Below are 18,757 nucleotides of genomic sequence, written 5' to 3'. Positions count from 1 at the left end.
GGTTGGAGTGGCCTACCCCAGAACTCCCTGGCTAATGGGAGGAAAGGGGCTCATCTGTTCGGAAACTCCTCCCCTAGTTTTCCAAAGCCCTCACTCTTGCAGGAATGGGAGGGACGCAGAGATGTACGCAGCCTCTAAAGACTCATCTCTTCTCAGAAAACCAGCCTTGCCTGCCACAGCTGCCCCATACAGCCCCGTTCCAAAAGCATGCCAAGACCAGGGTGCTACTCTTACACGGAGGTTAATGGGAGGACTCCCCCGGCCCAGTGAGCTACTGGAGCAGGTAGGACCCCTTCAGAGAGAGTGGAGAACACTAGGGACTGTCAGGGCAAATTTCAGCTTGTCCAAAAGCAGGCACCTAAAGGAGACTAGGGGAAACACCAATCAGAAGTGGGTGAGTAGCTGACAGGTTTACGTTGTAGGCACTGATGTCTCTTCATATGCTACTTCCTCATGGGTGTTTGGGACAGGACTTGTGCGTTTGAAGATCTGTGATCTGCGTACATAGCAAAGACAGAGAGAACATGGTGGCACTGAACACGGCGCGCAGGATGGGGCCACGATCCCCTCAGCAGAAACCTACAGCTTCTCCCCAGCACATACCCCAGGCAGTTCACCTTCATCGGGAAGCCAAAGCAGGGTTATTTGGGAGCTCACATTTCAGTTGCCTTTCTCTGCCTGTCTTCCTGAATCTGCAAACACCACTGCCTTAGAGCAGATCTGTGTCACATTCAGAAAGCCAGAATTTCTGCATCGTGCTTACAGGAAAGCTGAGATTTTGACAAAACTGATGGGCAAGCTCCCCTCACACTAGAGAAAGTTTCTTATCCACCACGGGCGAGTGGGCGAGGGAATTTGTTGAGACCTGTCGTAGCACCAACAAGAACTAAAAAATCTTGCAGCAGCTACTGCCATCTGAGCCTGTCAAATTCCACTGCAAACAATATGTCACTCTGCTGGGGAGGCGGCGAACAATCTGAGGGTGAGAAAAAGGGACGTCTGAAGTATCCAAAAAACTCACTCCAAAGGCTTTAAAAAAGAAGAGAACCCATCCGTGCACAGGCGCACACACACACACACACAGTGCCTCTGGCCAACAGGCGTTAGCTTGGAAACTAAAGCTGCAGAGTTTCATCAGTTAGCTTTTAAAGTATTATCAAACCCCCTTGGTTTCATTTGAGTAGGATAATGTCAATATTGGCAACTCTTTCTTAAATTCATGACCAGAGAGCACAAATGCTGACAGAGTAGGCAGGCTGCACAGCTCCTACCTTTCTGCCAATGTCCAGGATAACAGGCTTTAAAAGGACCAAACCTGGTGGCAGTCTTTTTCTGTCCAGACACTGGTTAACTGGGCTCTGAATTGTACACAGGCAGAGATAACGTTATTTCCTTTGCACTGGTGAATGGCTCTCCAGGGGATTTGGAGTGTCTCAAAGCAGCCGAGAAGAGCAAGAAGGAATGGGAATGTCAGGGGCATTTTCCTCTTCTTTCAAACCCCCACACTCCCAGAACCACGCATGTTGTCTTCCACACTCCTTTGATGCCCCATCACACATTGTATTCTTGACAACCTAAAGCCCATGAGCAATAAACCTGCTCCTGTGGAGGTGTGCAGAATGATGCTGGGGATGTGCAGGAGAGCAGCGAAGTCCCCTTGCACTGGCCTCTCACGGAGGGATTATTAGCCAACATGACTTCCAAAGGGTCTTGCACTCTTCCCAGGCTGAGTGCTAATGGTTTTCCATTATCCGAGTTATAATATCCTAGTGCTTTTCACTACATCATAGCCCTGCAAAAGCTATCATGGTAAAGGATATGTTTGGGAACATATTCCCGAACAACACAAAGCTGACAGCTCCCATCTGCATTAGGATTTGGCCTTTCCAGCAAAGGAGAATCCACAGGTAATCAAAAACACCTTTTGACTATTTAAGAGCTATATAAATAAATATATATATATATAACTATATAAGACTGGGGAGAGGGTGATATCCCTCCCAGGATATCTGTTAACCTTTTCTCTAGGAAGGAAGAGGCAAGCAACACAATCATACGACAGTGGTGCCAAAGTGAGTGAGAAATATCCTGGAAAATACACATTGAATTAAAACCTGAAAGCCTAAGAAGAAAACAGAAAATTAGAAACCTGTGGCCATTGAAAAACAGAAGAGAAACAAAACAGATCAACAACTCACAGAGCAAAACAGCATACAAATTGGAACAATCAATATGAATAACAAGAAAACCAAAGCTACGGATCAGAACCTAAAGCACACTTGCTAAGTCTAAAATAACCACATTTCTTTCTGAATGCAGGGCCAAAGCTGCTTCTTAAGGACAAATCATTGATGCTAATTACCTGTACAGGTTTAGAAGGCAAAAGCAGAACCTCAAGCTCTTTCTTTTAAGGGAGAAGGAGAGAAGAAAAAAAAAACATCTTTTCTCTGGTGTGCTACAGAGAGGGCCCCCCCCCACCCCCTGCCCAGCAATTGTCTCATAACCCCAAATAGAGCCAAAAGACTTCCCAGCTCCCCAGTGAAATAAACAAGTTGCAGTACTGACTTATCAAAATTAACTAATGTAAAAATTACACATTTGAAAATACTAAGAAACCTCATAAAAACACTCAGCTGACAAAACAAACATTTGCCATGGACATTTTATGCCTGAGCAGATGAGGTCTTCCTTGCCCGTAACAAGATTCCCAATTTCTCAGACTAGCACAAAACCTTCTTTGCCACCTATATTTTAGTCGTGGGAGCTCCTCTCCTCCCTTGTCAGGCACCATCTCACAGCCCCGTGGAGTCTTGTTAACTTTCTACCTTTTGTGCTTCTTGCTGTTTAAAGACTACTAAAACTGCACGCAAGAACGAATTGAAGGGAAACTTGTCAAGGCCGATTGGTCTAAAGTTGGACCTATCAACGGTGATTTGCTTTAGGAACAAACACAAGCAATAGCCTCTTGCCCCTTTTCTCTGACTGTCTGCAAAGAAAGGGGAATCTCTGAAAACGATCTAAACCCTGTTTCCCCAAGAACACCTACACTGAACCTTCAATTTGATAACCTCCAAATGATTATATTTTTCCTTGTTTCATATAAATCTAATTTGTCCATATATTTTAGGTTTCCACAAGTTGATTTAGGAATGGTTTAAAAGAAATCCTCTGCCATTTCAGAGGGCTGGATATTTTAATTCTGAAATATACTCAGCAGCAGCACGGGTCCAAATGCATGTATCAGTTTGAAAGAGAAAGGAACACATGTTCCTGTCCAGGAGAGGTGTGTACCTGGCTTCACAGCATCCAGGTGCAGCACCCGGAGAATAAAACAGAATGGCCCCTCACCAGCAGTGTGCATGCCCCCCGCTGCAGCAGGAACTCCCTTAGCAAAGAGATTATTGGTCACTCCTCGTGCTGCTGAACCTAACCCTAGAGGCTTTGCCTGCAGGCATCGCTGAGGCAAAGATGAAAAAAAAAATACAGGTAGGGACCGAAAAAAAAAAAAAAAAAAGAAGAAAAAGAAGGATGAAAAGGAAAGTAAACCAAAAAAAAAAAAGTAAGAAGTGAATATACAGAAAAAAGTGTAGGATACCTGGAGGCTGGCCACGTCTCGCCAGGGCCAGCTATGCTCAGGAGGCCACTGCATGCCAGACTATCTAAGCTGAAGGTCAGCAATTTTCATATCACCCTGCCAAGAGCTTCCTTAGTGTTTGTCTGATCCATACCATCTCAAAGCTTATAACAAGCCTGTTCCAAAAGGCAGAGCTCAGCACTAGAACAATGCAAGCCTGAGTTCATCGTTGGTGGATGGGGCCCCTACGGTCCTTCAGGCAACGCCAGGGCCAGTATTTGACCATTGGTACGCACACAAACAGCCAATTTTCGGAGAGTTAGCAGGTTTAATGATCACATTGAAGAAAGCACAATTAGAGCTCACTTGGCCCTTTGTAATGCACTTATTACCGGTATCACCGCTGAATGGCTCATCGCCAGCCTCATCCCTACCACGGCTGTTGTAGCTGGCGACGGGTCCCTTTACCACCTGAACAGCGCTCTTGGGAAGTTATCGTGCTGGGCTAACTGGGAGAACGGTACCTCAGGCACAGACGCAAAATCATTTTTTTTCTCAGTATTCATGCCGTGAACAACTTTGTAACAGCCACTTCAGTTTGACACCGCTAGCTCCACACCTCCTCCTGCCTCAGAAGCTGTAAGCGGGTATTTCAGAGGATATGTTGCAGGTTCCAGCACTTCCAGATAAAAAAATCTTGGTGAGTCACATGCCTGATCCTACTGATTATTTTGTCTCTGGTTTGGCCACAGGACAAGGTTTTGGGAGCCTCAGATGTGCCCCCTAAGACATGTCCATTTGTTAGTTTTTTCTGTGATGGTCTCATGGCTCGAATCCCTGGATCTTTTTAATCAGTCTGATGTGATTTACCCATCTCTGTAGGGGACAGGTTGGCAAAAAGCAGCTCCCCTTAACCTGTCAGTCAGTTGCCAGGCAAACTGCTGAGCAGGCAAAAAGAAACAGCAAACAGTAATTTCAGAGAGAGTTTGGAGAATGCATCTGAGAAATGTCCATTTTCAGAGGACATCAAGGTGATTCTGGCTGGCAGTGCAAGCATGGCTCTGAGCTGCAGTGGGTCAGCTCTAGTTTCTCATCTTCTAAAAAGACTTCTTATGAATGACGTGCAAGCTGTGATGAAGCTAAAAAAACAGAACTGTGATTTGGAAGTGCAATCACAGATACACCAAAGAATGAAGTATAGTGGCTTTGAACATCTTCCTCAGGAAGTACAGCTTCTCCCTGTAGCAAAGAAGGAGAATAGCCACAGAGGGACTAGACAGGGCAAGAGACTGGGAAAATACTTAATCATTGATCTGGAAGTTTATGTGAAGGACTAAGAGAAGAGTGTACGGACAGACACACATCCTTGTAGGCAAGCTGCAGAAAATACAACTCCAAGAGGTAGTCGGTAAAATTGATCAGGAAAGAGTGCATATGTATTATCTTATAATGCTCCTCCTGTCCTATGAATAGAAAAAGTCAGAAAATTCTACATATGTAATCACTGCCTAGGTAGATGGTGTGAGGGTTTTGGTTGTAGTTCAAAATCACGTTGGTGAGAACAAAATTACAAAAGCACCCACATATACAAAGGGATGAAATGATTTAATTGCCTGTACACTTCTGCTAGAAGTCGGATAATAAACGAGAGGAATTAGAATTGCTGATTTATGAGCATAAATTTGACTTGGTTGATATTACTGGGAAAACTCACATGAGCAGAATGTAAAAATGAATGGCAACAGCCCGTCTCAGAGAGATGCTGGGACAAAAAAGAAAGGGTGTGGTACACCGTCCAAAACCCTCAGCACCTTTGAAGTCTGTGCAAATCAGAACTAAAAGATTTCAACCACACAGAGATCTATGCTGTTACAAATAAACTAAAAGGTGGTGAGCTATTTGGAGCCTGCTACACATCACCATATCACTGTTAAAAAAAAAAGGATGACCAGCTTCTTTAAAGACTTATTTATCATGTGTTGGTGAAAAAAAAAGCTGTGTTAACATATGGGACTTCAATCTGAATGGCATATGCTGGTGTTCTCAGGCTACCAGTCTAAAAAGTCCTCAGAATTTCAGAAATTACAGGCAGCCAATTTCCTAACTCAAACCAGCTTGGGGTAGACTGCCTAATGACAGATACAGAGGAACTGATCCCAGATGTAAAAATTAATGGTTTCTTGAATGCCAGTGATCATGACTTGATTATATTTGTTGTCAACATATAGAATCAAGTCCAAAGTAATGTGTGTGTTTGTGAGTTCCAGTATGCACATTCACACATATAACTGCTGTTTAAAAAATTCATTTTCATGGTAATCAGAAAAGTCTTAAGAATACGTTCCTAGATTTCAAAGGCCACAATTCTGCAACCAAGAAAGAAACTGACAGTATTTAAAAATTACTATCAGTGGAAAAGTAGAAATAGAAGGAAAACACATTTATTTCAACACAAAGAACAAATGATATAAAGGAAAACTGATAATAACAATTATAAACCAAAAGCTGATAATTGTAGAAAATTGACAAAGAGAGCCAGAAAGGGAAAAAAAAAAGGAAAAAAAAAAGATAAACCAATGAGGAAAAGATATCTGAGACTTTAAAAGTGTATTGAAAACAAAAATGTTGTCATCTGTTGCTGGATAAAAATAGTAGAAATGCAATAATAATGAGGAAAACATGTAAGGATTCAATGAATACCTGTCTTCGTATTTGGGAAATAGATTTTCTGTGCATATTCTCTAAAAATAACGAAACACACTCAGCAATGAGTCAAACGAGTTTTAAAACAACAGCTAAAAAGAGAGAGATTTTGAAGTAAGTCAGCTGGAAGATGCATATCAAGAGTTTTCAAAGAGCAGGCAGGGAAGCTCTCCACCCCACGGGGACTTGATGGGACTTATACTACCAGGGAAGAAGCTACAGAGGACCAAAGCCAAGTAACATTTCTCCAAAATGTAGAACAAGCAGATGGGGTCCTCCAGGTACTCCAGATTGTCAGTCTGATTTGGGGTAAGGTAATGGGACAGTTAATCCAAGAATTATGTACTACAATACAAAAGGAGCAAATACAAATGGCTTCCAGCCATGCAGATTTACAGGAAATAGATTTCACTAGTTGTTTTTTGTTTGTTTGGTTGGTTGGTTTTGTTTTGTTTTTAAACAGAGATCACAGAACTGGTTGATAAGGGTGATGATGTTGGTACGCTGCACTTAAATTTTTGTAAGGTATGTGATCAGCTTCTACATATCATCTTGACTTGGTAGGTAGAATGATACAAACGAAACAAGGCATTCATTAAAACGGATTAAAAAATGGCACCTTAGGTTTAAAAATGTAACTATGAATAGAAGTCTGGAAATTGAGTAGGAATAGTTTTAACTGGGCCAGTAATATCAGTCCTTAGTCCCATTCAATTTAACATTCTAAATCAATGATAGGAACAACAACAACAAAAAAGAATAAAATCATTATTAATAAAATCTGCAGGTGAAGGGGAGACTGCAAGAGAGCTACATCAAAGAGCACACAAAGCACACTGAACCATTTGGCAAAACGTAAAAGAAACAATATGCACTTTGACAAAATGCCATCATCTAGCCAGCAACAAAGACCACCCCTCCCCCTGGGCAATGCCAAAATGACGGTTATTATCAACTGCTCATAAAATCTCAGTGCAGCCTGGTAGCTGCAAAGCCTGGTGCAGACCTTGGATAAACAGAGAGGAGTTTCAAGAAGGAGTAAGAGAGGTTATCCTACCTGTGCCTTTGGCGAAGGTGCAACAGCTGTGGGAATATGCAAGACATCCCTGGGGGCATAAATTCAAGCAGGAAATTGGTTAATTGTAAAGGATTCAGAGAAGAGGAACAAGAATGGTGAAAGCATTAGGGAACATGCCTTATCCCGAACAAGTCACAGATCTCTGTTCCTACAGTGTATCAAGGCAAAGGTGAAGGAGCATCATGTTCACAGTTTATGGTGCTGCAGGTCACAAGAATAAATACTGTGGGGCACTTCCATCTGGGAGACAAAGTTGTCAGGACACCCAATTCTGGGGCTGAAGCCAGAAAAAGTGCAAATTTAACAGAGTTAACTTATTGTTGCAGCTATTTATCAATGGAATTGTAGTGCATTTTCCAGCAGAGGAAGATCTCAAAAACTGCAACTGTTTTTGAACTTCTGAAAAGTACAAGGTACTTGAAATGGCATAAATGCACTCAAATGCTTCACAGCCTTTGGGGTGGGAGAAGGGTTGGAAGTAAGAAAAGACTTCTGACATGTCTCTGTGTGTTTCCACAGTCAATGATTCATGTCTCCTAACTTTTTTTTTCTGGAGCCTTCCCCATGTTTCACACACAAGATTTGCCAGAATATTTAACTCTTCCCTCTCTGTTTTACTTACCAACTTCTTCTCATCTAAAAGCCGCAAAACATATTTATTTGATTGCTGCCATGTAGATTACCATTTATTTCACATGCCTACAGCACTAATTTTCAGACACAGATTTCACTTATTTCTGTTCTGCAGAATAAATGGTGAGAAATGGCTAATTTGCTACATCACAACATTTTAGGAAGTGAAGATGACTGAAAAAAAACCACCAGCTGTCTGGAAAGGTAGGATATAAACCCAGTCCTCTAATTATTAAGAGGCATGTTTAAACACATTGGGAGGAAGTACCTTACTGCTTAAAGTTAAGTACATGCATAGATTTTAGCAAGATGAGGTAGCAAGATGAGTTTTTTGTTGTATTTTTTTAACCACTGCTAATTACAAAAATCCACTATTTCTCAAATCAATACAAAAAAAAATTAATAACTACTTTGCATACACGTAATTAAAGAGCCTTTTGCAGCTATCTTCCACAAAACAGAAAATAATTTGTTTTCCCCATTTCCCCATGTTCCACTGATATTTTGTGCCAGACTGAAACTGTCAGAATTTGTCAATTACCAACTGTAGATGCTACCTGTTTCCAAGTTAGGCATTACATGGGACAACCAGTGGTATGAGGCCTACTGCATTCAGCCCCTAAGTGAGGAACCAATTTGGCATTTTGGAGAAGTGATTTCATATATTGCCTTCTGGTAGCAAGTGGGACCGCAGGCAAGGAAACATACTTACAGGGAATTCTGCATGACATCAAAACCGGGACAGTTGAGAAGAGCTTCCTCTGTGGGGAAGGAAAACCAGCAGCACAAAAGTGTCACTTGAAGCTTCAACAAGTTTCTACCAGCAGAACTTGTTCGCATACTGACACGCAGATGCTAACAGCCATAAATCAATATACCTCCAAATGAATCTCTGAACACACTTGCTTTTTAAGGATAGGGTGTCCCTGTGACAGCAGCCATCCACTGCTCCCCTACCCTAATAACTGTATAATGAAAATAAATCTGAGGAAGTACTACGGATGCCCTTTTTCCCTGCATTGTTACACTGAGCTGGAGTAATGCCAGGCTTTTTGTTGTTGTTGTTCTAAAAAGGTTTTGCTCTGCAACCAATTTTGTTTCGTTAAAACAAACAGAGAGGCACTTGCTATTGATCTCCCTATTAAATAGTTCTGGTAAACATTTTGACTAGCTCTGCAAACTTAATGCAGATGTTAGTCTGCACAGATCACTACCAACAGCTGATACGGGGAGTTAATGCATGTCCATAGCAGGGAAAGACAGCAGTACAGCACTCAAAAGAGAGGGAGCTGCAAAAATAAACAGCTTTCTGGCAGGTAAGCACTGGCCTGTGCAAATATAATACCTTTGCTCTAAAGCGTGTGTGTGTGTGTTTGCGCGCCTTCTTATGGGGAAATTTCCACTTTTACCTGTAGCTGCTGCATGGAGATGCATTAAGCAGAAGAAAGCCCCCAGCATGTGTTCGCCTACGACTAGCCTGATGAAAGGAGCTCTATACAGGGGACTAAATGCAGTGGGGCTCTGTTCCACAGAAATTCAATTTCTGAAGGTGCCAGAAGCAGAGAATCTATAGGACTCTACTCTTCAGCAACAAAAGAGGCCAAATTGCATTCACGAGATAAAATGATTTTAAAAAGTCTCTTTCTGTTTGCTCCCGAAGATCTTGCACACCCGGTCTCAGCCCTACACTGGACAGGCCACCACAGCAAGTGAACCTGCCCCTCTTGTCACCCCAATGTCCCCTCAACCCAGGTGACATTATGAGAGCTAAAACTCTGGCGAGAATGGTGGCAACAAAAAAAGCTGAATTTGTAAATCCCCAGTGGGGTGCAAGGTCGGGACCCGGCCGGTTCACACCACCAGCTCAGGGCTACATGGTTAGAAAGTTTGTCTGGCACTGCAAAACGCTTCTGGGTGTTTTAAGAAGTTTACGACACAGTTTTGTGGAAGTGTTTTTATTTTTAAGCTTACCTTCTTCAGAAGGTGTTACCTGAGGAAGAAGCTTCCCTTTACCACCAGCACCTCTCCGGAGCAGGGCAGCAACGTGGCACCTGAGCTGAGGCGAGCAGCCCCTGAGGGCTCCTAAAAGCCGCCTTCTTTTTCTCCTAAAAGCCACTTCTTTTTCCCTTCTAAAAGCCACCTTTTCCTGGCCCTGTATCACTCACAAAATAACTGGGACAAACAAACTCCTGCCCATCAGGATTTTGCTGCTTCATGGCTGTGCCGCATGCAGGTGTCCAGGTATCGGCCGCGGGGCTCTGTGAGGAGAGGCCCCGGCCGGTTCCAGAAGGTTCCGGCGGCCCCCTCACAGGGCACAACCTGGCCCCTCAGCGCAGGGAGCAAAGTGGCACCTGGCAGCACCATTTTGAGTGCCAGCATACGGCTGATAACCAGAGGTTAGGGTCAGCAAGCTAAGGCAGTGGTGTCATGGACAGGTGAATGGATTTTGAAAGAGCTTCTGCAGCAGAAGACTGGAAATAACAGCCAGGACACTGAGGACTCTGTGAGAGCCTGAGGACACACTGCCTATCCCCACCGAGTTTAATCTCACAGAGGCAGGATAAGACCATTCGGCTCCCCAAGGTCCTCCTGCCTCTGAGGGGTATCAGCATCTCCAGGGTCCAGATATTACCTGCTGGTATGTTTGGACCAGAATTTGGGAAAGGAAAATACAGCCTACCATACCTTTTTGGGAAGGGTGCCAAGCCCTAGCCGAAAGCACCTGACCCTGGTTTCTGTGAGCTAATCAGACACACACGCACACGCCAAGAAATTTGAATGGAGAATAATAAATAGAAAATGATGAAAAGTAAACACTTGAAAATAACCTTCCAGGTGCATGTTCTTGCTAACATTCATAAAACTTTCCGGACATCCAAATATTTGTGCAAATAACCAAAGATTGTCTCAAATAGCAAAGCTGGTTAAAATAGGCTTGCAAAGAACTGAAGAGCAAAGTCCTACTCCTTCATGAATATATTTATGCATTTGTTTATTGCTTTTCAGCCAGCTTTAGACCCTACCCTGCAGGGGAGAGCCTATATACGTTATGCCTATGGGCCTCATAATGCTTCCAGTGGGGATGGAAAAACTTCAAAAAAGTTTGGCATTCAGATCCAGTTTCTCTGCTTATCTGCTGCAAATCCAAACTCTCCCAACATATCAAAAATGTTGAACCGGGCAGGAAACCACATGAGAACAGGTTTTCCTACAGGATTTCTGGCATTTCTACATTAGATTCCAGATGGAAACACCCATAAGAACAGCTTCTATCCTGGTATTTTTGGCACATTCAGTTCCAATCCTATCCGGAAACCTGAATTGGGAAGGCAAAGAAAAAAAGAAAAAAAAAAACCCACCAACCATTTGCCCCAGTATTTCAGAACCTGAAGAGAGGTTTCTCATTTGAGCTGCTTTTAATATTAGGAAGCAGGAGACAATGTTCTCAGGCTTGTCTTCAGTGGTTCATGTGGTTCATAAGCATGGATGCTGCCCCAGAAGGAGGTTTGGGCTCCACCCATCTCTCTACTTCCCTCCCGTCTATGCTCAAAGGAGTATGTCAGATAACAAAAATAAATAAATAAATAAATAAAGGTATTCATTGAATGCCTTTGAAATAAAGGATTTTAAAGGGGTTATCCATGGCTACAACTGAAGTAAAGCCTTCTGCCTGTCAAGAGTAGATTTCTCTAAAAGGTGAATGAATACAGCACATTTCCTGCAGTCCGTTTTTGTTCATGTATAGTTTTGCTGCTCTCTCTAGATTGGCAGCTGCTTCCAAAGAGAATAACTTTAGCATAACGACTTTAAGCAGAACCTCTCAAAAATGATATTCAGCCCCGCTCAGCAATTTTTGTTTTCAAGGGGTTATTTAATATCTGCCTTTTCTTTATCTCTTTATTTTCATTGAAAGCATATGTATTTTGTTCACTGTCTGATTCTTTCTTTCTGACCCCCCAGCTTTGCCCCTTGCTTTTTGCACACTGGAAGAAAACAGGAACTACATTAGAGACAGTGACATCAACTGGTTCATTAGCAGCCCACCTCGATATCCTAACCCTTCTGTGCTTTAAGACGAACATTACATAAATCTACAGCAAAAGAAATGAAGAAAAAAAACCTGCTGCTTTGACTCAAATAGCCCGTTTCAAGCTTCATCCAGAGGTCTCAAAAAATCCAAAATGATCCAAAATCTCTCTTCTTAAAACCCCATGGATACATCCTCACATCTGCTAAATTCTGCCACATTTGTACTTTACTCCATGAGTAACTCTATTGCAGAAGGTAGGACTCTTCAATAAGGAATAAGGAAAGTGCACCAGGCCCTCCCTTTCTGGTCCCCAGTCACTGACTGATGTAAGCTGCAAATGGCAGCTTTGACACGCTCTTGAAGTCCAGAGGATTTTCTTGTGTTTATATTTTTAAACTTTTTTTTTCTTGAAGAAATGCTGCCGCATCTACTCACATGTACATCAGTTCCCTCTACTGGCAGCATTAATTAAGTTTTTCTTTTAATTCACCAGGTAGATCTGGGTTTTGGAAGAGAAGCTGTGCTCTGCTTGGTGGGAATTTGTGGGGCCATACCTACAGGATGTTTTGATCTTGTACGTTGTAGCAGAAACATGAGTGCACTAGATCTTTCTAACGTAATAGTTCTCTCTAGTTTTCTAAAACTCACTTTAACTGCTATGGTCCAGGACAGATACTTAATATTATCTTACTATATTTTTTGTCCTTAACTCTGGCAGTGAGTTGGAAACTGAAGCGGCTCAGGCAAACGCATTGCATTAACCCTTAAGCTCTCTGTTTTTAGTCTGGGGCAAGCATACAGCCTCACCTCAACCAGAACACCTCCTCCTGAGGGGCAGGATGGGCCCCCTGGGCTCCTTCTTCTACTTCGTGTAACCAAACTCCACTCTGAAGTGATGCTGTTTCAAAACATACTTAAAATTGTTTCAATATTCTTCTATCTTTTCCTTCTTTTTTTCTCTAGATAAAGTAGATTGATTTTGTCCTGCCACAGGTAATGTTTTCTTCCTCCTGTGATACCATGCCAGAGGAAGAAGTTATTCGCTATATTTGGGTGCTTGAGGAAAACACGGAATGAAAGACAACCACTCGCCATTTAAAAAAGAAAACACAACAGAAACAACTGCCTCAAAGAGAACAAGATAAAAGTTTTCCCCTTTGGATCTGAGCCATCAGTATTTAGCAAAAACAGCAAGAAAAGTCTTTCCATTTTCTAAAGCAAATGGCAAGTAGTACTATTTCATAGTTCTCTGCAGTTTCTCCAGTAGTTTCAGTAGCATTATCTCAGATTTAAAACCATTACTTAAAATCTCCACTTTGGACCAAGCCAAATAAACCTGCAAAGGTATAGTCATCAACAAAACCATTCCTGGAAATTGAGCTTTTATAGTATAAGTGGAAAAACAATGTGAAAATTGGTAGGAAAAATAAGAACAGCACATATAAAGGAGTTTGCATGTGCAAATGTAGGTGCATAAAATCAAAAACACATTCAGAACCTCAGTTTAAATGTGCCTTTCACTTCTAAGTGATACAGATAAGATGACCTCAATGCAAGTGTGTCCTTGGAATTTTCAAAAACTGTCATTATTGGGGATTTTCTTTTCTTTCCTTTTTTTTTCCCTTTTTTTTTCCTTTTTTTTTTCTTTTTTTAATCTAGGTCATATTTCTGAAAGAGATTGTACAAAAATGTTGTATTTGACCCTGGTGTTCTAATTAAATGTATTACAGGACCTGCAGACATATTAGGAGAGAAAAAACATTCTTGCTCTTGCTGCTGCATGAGTTCCTGTTTGAGGAATAAAATTGTTTATTTCTGTTTCTTCCGGGAGTTTTACAGACTGATCAAGTGTCAAGACATGATAGTTGACTCAAAGGTAACATACATATTGCCTTATAATATCTTTAGGACTTGAATCAAATCTTGAGATACTTTGAAACTATGGGAGAATAATGAAAATACATTTTTTCCTTTGTATTATCTTTTCTAACGGGGAGCTTTACATTTCCTTTCTAGCAACTGTGATGTACATTGTACTATCAAGGCATTTTTAGGGACCATTTACCTGAATACAATTTGTGTGTAAGGTGTCTGAGAGCCAACCTGGATTTATGATTCCTGGTCCTTGTAATAAGTGAATAGATTTCCTTTTTTTTTTTCCCCATCAAAATAAATGTCAGAAAGTTTTTTGATTGTTCAATAGGGGAGAAAAGCATCCTTTTTCAAATGAAAGGAATTGCTATGGGCTAGATTTTGGTGATGCTGGAAGCCCTGTCAAGCCCCGCTGCTCCAGAAGCAATGCATGCAAGGGCACACGCACCCACAGGGTCCCTCCAGACATCTGTGTCCCCAGGGCTGCTGCTTGGTTTTGGTGTGCACCTTCCCCACAGCACTGACACTGTATGGGGGAAGGTCCTCAAGGCGATGGAGATGTCTGAAAAGCATGTTGGGACCCTGCTGCAAAAGCAGGTTTTTAGGAAAAATGTTCGTGACTTTAAGAAGTATATATGTGGCTTTTGTAATTTGCCTAAATTGTAATTTCCCTTGGAATTTCTTAGATACTGAAAATCCTAATGCAGTCCAGCTCTTCCAAAGCGGTGTGGTGTGATTTTTGAACATACACACAGGTCTCTATGGATTCCCATACAACCCAGGTATGCAAAATAAATAACCCAAACTCAGACTATCTCGGGAATTACGAGGTTTGTTCTTATACACATAGGTACCTTCCCCCACCCTGCCCCCCAACAAATTTCTGAAAAATTCTTCTAAGAAAAAAACAACCATTTTACATAACCAACTTCCCAAATTATGATACAAATTCCTGCTTCCTGCCTTCTTTCCATGGTGCGTGGCTGAGGCGATGTCTAACATGTGTCTACCTGAGGCAATATCTTTTTGATATCATGCAGTGGAAATGGCAGAATCTGGCTCTTTAGTGACCATGACATCCAAAAATTGGATGCAGGAATTCACCTTTGTTTCTCAGGTTACATGAATATTCTGTGAGTATCGATTGTTCAGTTCTTCCAGTGGAAGATGAATGTGATCAGCATCAATAATCAGAAAAAAATATCATCTATATACCTCTCATATGCAGATGGTGGCTGTTCAATACCAGGCGGCAGTACAGCTTCCTGGTGTGACAGGAAAATATCTGCAGCAATTGAGGATTAACAGAGGCTATTGCTACATTGGTGTTTTGTTTGTAATAGTTTCCATTCTATCAGAAATAAGTGGTTGCACATTTCTGTGTGCGACATTAAAATTCACCATTGAAATCTCACTCAGTAATAATAAAGCCCCTGCAAGAGTCTCTACAAACACACTAGACTCCAAATTAAAGAGCAAGTGTATTGTTAGGGTTTGCATGGATCTTTTTTGAATTAGTGCTAGGTGAACAATAAATAAAATTCCAGGAGAAGTTCCCCAAGCTGATATGCATTCAAGGTATTATCTTTGCTCTGTACTGTATGCGCTTCTGGGTGAAAAAATTCTAATTGCACTTCCATTCAAAAATCAACCGTGGGAATAAGGAATCATGCTCATTTTATGCACAGCAGCCTGAAGGCCTTATCCTTAAAACAAATTACAGCGCCTCCTATGCAACTCACACTCTGAAGCTAATTCTCACCCTAAAGCAAAACTCCAAAATTAAACTTTAATCTGTGATCTAAACAATTTTGTGTTTGTGATCAATCTTAGTGTGGTGGATTCTAATATATACATGCATGCCTGTGTGTGCAAGCGTGTATGTGTGCACGCACACACATATATAGAAGTATAAAATGCCAAGGTAATTGTTATACCAATGAAGACAGAGCATTAAATACTCCGCTCAGTAAGACCAAGATAAAATACATACTGCAAAGGCAGGGAATAAAGCTGTTAAGCACACACTACTATATGTAACAGAGTCCTGGACTTGTAACCACCAAAAGCTAAAATTCCACCACATGTATCATATTTACTGCATTCTGCCAAAGAAATAGGCAGGCTGCCACGCCATTAAAGCAATTACTCTTACCCTCTCAGATATGTAGAAATTAGGTTCTGCTCCTTGAAATCATATGCTGAGGGAAGGAGGGAACAAGGAAGCGGGGGTACGAGGAGGAGAGATGGAAACGCCTCAATTCCTCCCCAAAAGGAAAACCACCGCCTCAGCACAGAAAGGCTTTGGGCCAGCAAGAGTTAAAGGAGTTGGAAGTGTACGGTCTGTCTCTCCCCAACTTGGTGCAGTGACTCTGCATCCTGCAGGAACCTGTTCAGATGCTCTGATAAGTCAGACAGAATTCATGGGAGATTACCACACAGCTCCTGCCAAGCTGTGCTGCAGCGCGGGTAATAGATATGCTCCAGTACTAAATCCTAAAAGGCCCTGCTACATCTGTCAAGCATGCCCTGGAAAAGCACCCTCAGTTCAGATGTTATCACTGCTCTGCCTGCATCAGAAGATTTAGTGTCCACCCTGGAGGTTGCTTTTGCCGCACAGTTTTCAGGGGCAAAACAACAAGGAAGAAAGATGAGAGAAAAAAGGCAAATTATTCTTGCTTAAAGCAAAAGGAATAAAGTGATGTGCTTGCAGACTAGTTCAGCTTCTCACCCTGCATCCAGAAGGTCCCAAATCCCACATTAAGATGGTACTGATGTTCTAAGCTGATTAGCTCGGACGTGTTCGGCTCCCTGGACTGTGACACCATGAAGATGTTCTTCTGTAGAGCGACTCTTTCCCAAGGAAAGCTGAACAACAAACCCAGTGGGGGTCATGGGTGGTGGATAGAAGATGCCTGCCTTTGATAATTAACTTTAAAACTGGTTCTAGAAAAGCTGCTCTGACATAAAACAAACTTTTCAGAGCTCTGCTTATAAAACAATCGCTGCTCCTCCTGTTAACTATGTAAGCCGAGATTTGGTCAAAAATGGTTCTGATGTTATTTAACTTTTTACGCAAAACTAAGAATATGCATAAAAGATAAATATATGCTTATATAATACATATAAACAAATAGACACCCCAGAAAACAACAGCCTTGGGAACAGCTACTTTCTTAACGTACTCAAAGCCATACATTTTAACCATCTGTCTCTTTATTCAAATCTGCAGGAAATATCAAAGTACAGAAGCAGCTCCTTTCTCACTAGGTGCACTTTCAGAGTTCAAGGGAGAAAGGCTGCAATTTCCTGACCCAGCATATTGCATTTTAAACTTCTGTTTCCTGAAGCTGATGTTAAGGATAGATAAGTTCCAGCTATCGGGATGCCAACAGGAAGAGCCACTGGCTGTCGAGTTTGCAGCTCCATACATACGGTGGTAGAGGCTGGGTCTGGATGGGCGAGCGGGTGGGCACAGGGAGCACCCACGTGCTTGCTTGTGTGGGACACGAGCTGTGAGCTCGGCTGTGCTATGGGGACCATGGCAGAAACCTGGAGTTAACCTCAGTGTGGTGTAAGACAGTGCTACAGGCAGCTAAGGAAGGGCTGCAGAGAAGGTTATTTACATTCCTGTTATTTACACAGAATGGATCCCAAAATCTAACCAACACAGAGGTCCTACAGAACATTGTAAGCTCTTTGTCCAGAAGAGTATACAGAAGTACTGTCTATACACACCATGATCTCCTAAGCATTAGTAGGACCTAGAGACCGTGTGTGTTTTCTCACTTACGGTACAAAGTGGCAGGTGTGAGAAAACCAGAAAACCGCAGTGATCCCACGGGAAGATGGGTGCTCACACACGTGCAGAGCTCGCTCCCGGGCCGAGAGCACCCCACTGCACCAGCACTCCCAGCCTTTCGACAACTGAGTCCTGAGACCAGGAAGCCCACCACCGCCCAGCCCAGCTGCTCGGAGAAATCACAGTCTCCTTGGGACCATATGCAAGACCTTCAGTGCCCTAAATCTTTATAGGAATCTTGTTTTCCTCTCTCTCTTTCTCCTCTGCGTTTGCAGCTATCCAGTAGCTGAATGGATTAGGTCCCTAAGGAAAAATGGTCAGAAAGGTGAGGCTCGAGTGCAATAAAGCAGTTAAGAGGAAGGATTTGGGATGGATGATACGAATGCGTGGTTGGGGAAGGAGCCCTAAGCTTCAGGGTAGCTGTTGAAGAAGACAAAAGGGGAATCCCAAAGCATCCCCATCTGGCAGAGCAACGAGCAGCTGCGGACAAAGCATGGGCAGCCCTAAAGGTGTGCGGAGGAGCGTGGTCTGTCTGCTCACTGCTGCAGCAAAAAAAAAAAAAAGCACGGGCAAGCTCTATCCCCAAAACAATAGTTTTTTAGTAAATAAAGAGACACTTCTGAAAAAACTGCACTCCTTGCTACTTGCTCATCTATCACAGTATTTGGAAACTTGTTAAAATCCGTTAAAGACATGTCACAGTGTAAAGTTGCCAGCACCAAGCACCAGGGCCATAACCTGCATGAGCAGCATTGGTGCAATGTCCGAAATACTTAGCTCACGTGAAGCCCAGCCCAGCTGGTCTGGCTGCGCTACTGGCATCAGCCTGCAGCTTCTCATCATGGGCTCTGCTTGTCCAGAGAAGGGACTTCTGTCCTGGCTGCTGCCAAAGCCTGCACAGTTCACAAGCCCTGAATTTACATTAAAAAAAAAAATCACAACAACAAAAAAATCTTATAACAGGTACCTTCTGTGGGCCCTGTCTAGCCAGGTTCCTCCAACAAACATGCAAGAGGGATGCGGGCTGAGCTGCATTGGCCGATGCCCTCCAGGTAGCAGAATTAC

The 18,757-nt window shown here is 42.5% G+C and overlaps 1 protein-coding gene and 1 long non-coding RNA gene across 14 annotated transcripts in view; one reads left to right on the top strand and one right to left on the bottom strand.

Annotated features, from left to right (window-relative positions):
• Positions 1-18,757, bottom strand: part of LOC308193335 (uncharacterized protein) — a 212,099-nt gene that overhangs the window by 108,394 nt on the left and 84,948 nt on the right. For 5 of the 7 annotated variants that reach the window (XM_080587921.1, XM_080587924.1, XM_080587920.1 and 2 more), the window contains one exon: positions 7,335-7,383. The exons of the other annotated variants lie outside the window; for them this stretch is intronic. In XM_080587921.1, coding sequence (XP_080444047.1) covers positions 7,335-7,383 — 49 coding nt within the window. The remainder of the gene's footprint in view (positions 1-7,334; positions 7,384-18,757) is intronic. 7 annotated transcript variants of the gene reach the window in all.
• LOC308193346 overlaps positions 4,143-18,757 on the top strand; it is a 20,324-nt gene continuing 5,709 nt past the window's right edge. The window contains exons 1-5 of one of the 7 annotated variants that reach the window (XR_013949562.1): positions 4,143-4,274; positions 6,741-6,802; positions 8,104-8,192; positions 9,404-13,242; positions 13,749-18,757. The exon at positions 13,749-18,757 is cut by the window's right edge and continues 5,709 nt beyond it. This is a non-coding gene — a long non-coding RNA (uncharacterized lncRNA). Of the gene's footprint in view, positions 4,275-6,740; positions 6,803-8,103; positions 8,193-9,403 lie in introns of all 7 variants that reach the window. The other 6 variants (XR_013949563.1, XR_013949564.1, XR_013949561.1 and 3 more) reach the window with 6 other exon arrangements.

Source organism: Anser brachyrhynchus, assembly GCF_964034855.1.
Source record: "Anser brachyrhynchus genome assembly, chromosome: 3".
Taxonomy (NCBI): Eukaryota; Metazoa; Chordata; class Aves; order Anseriformes; family Anatidae; genus Anser; species Anser brachyrhynchus.
This window is presented reverse-complemented; position numbering and strand designations above follow the sequence as displayed.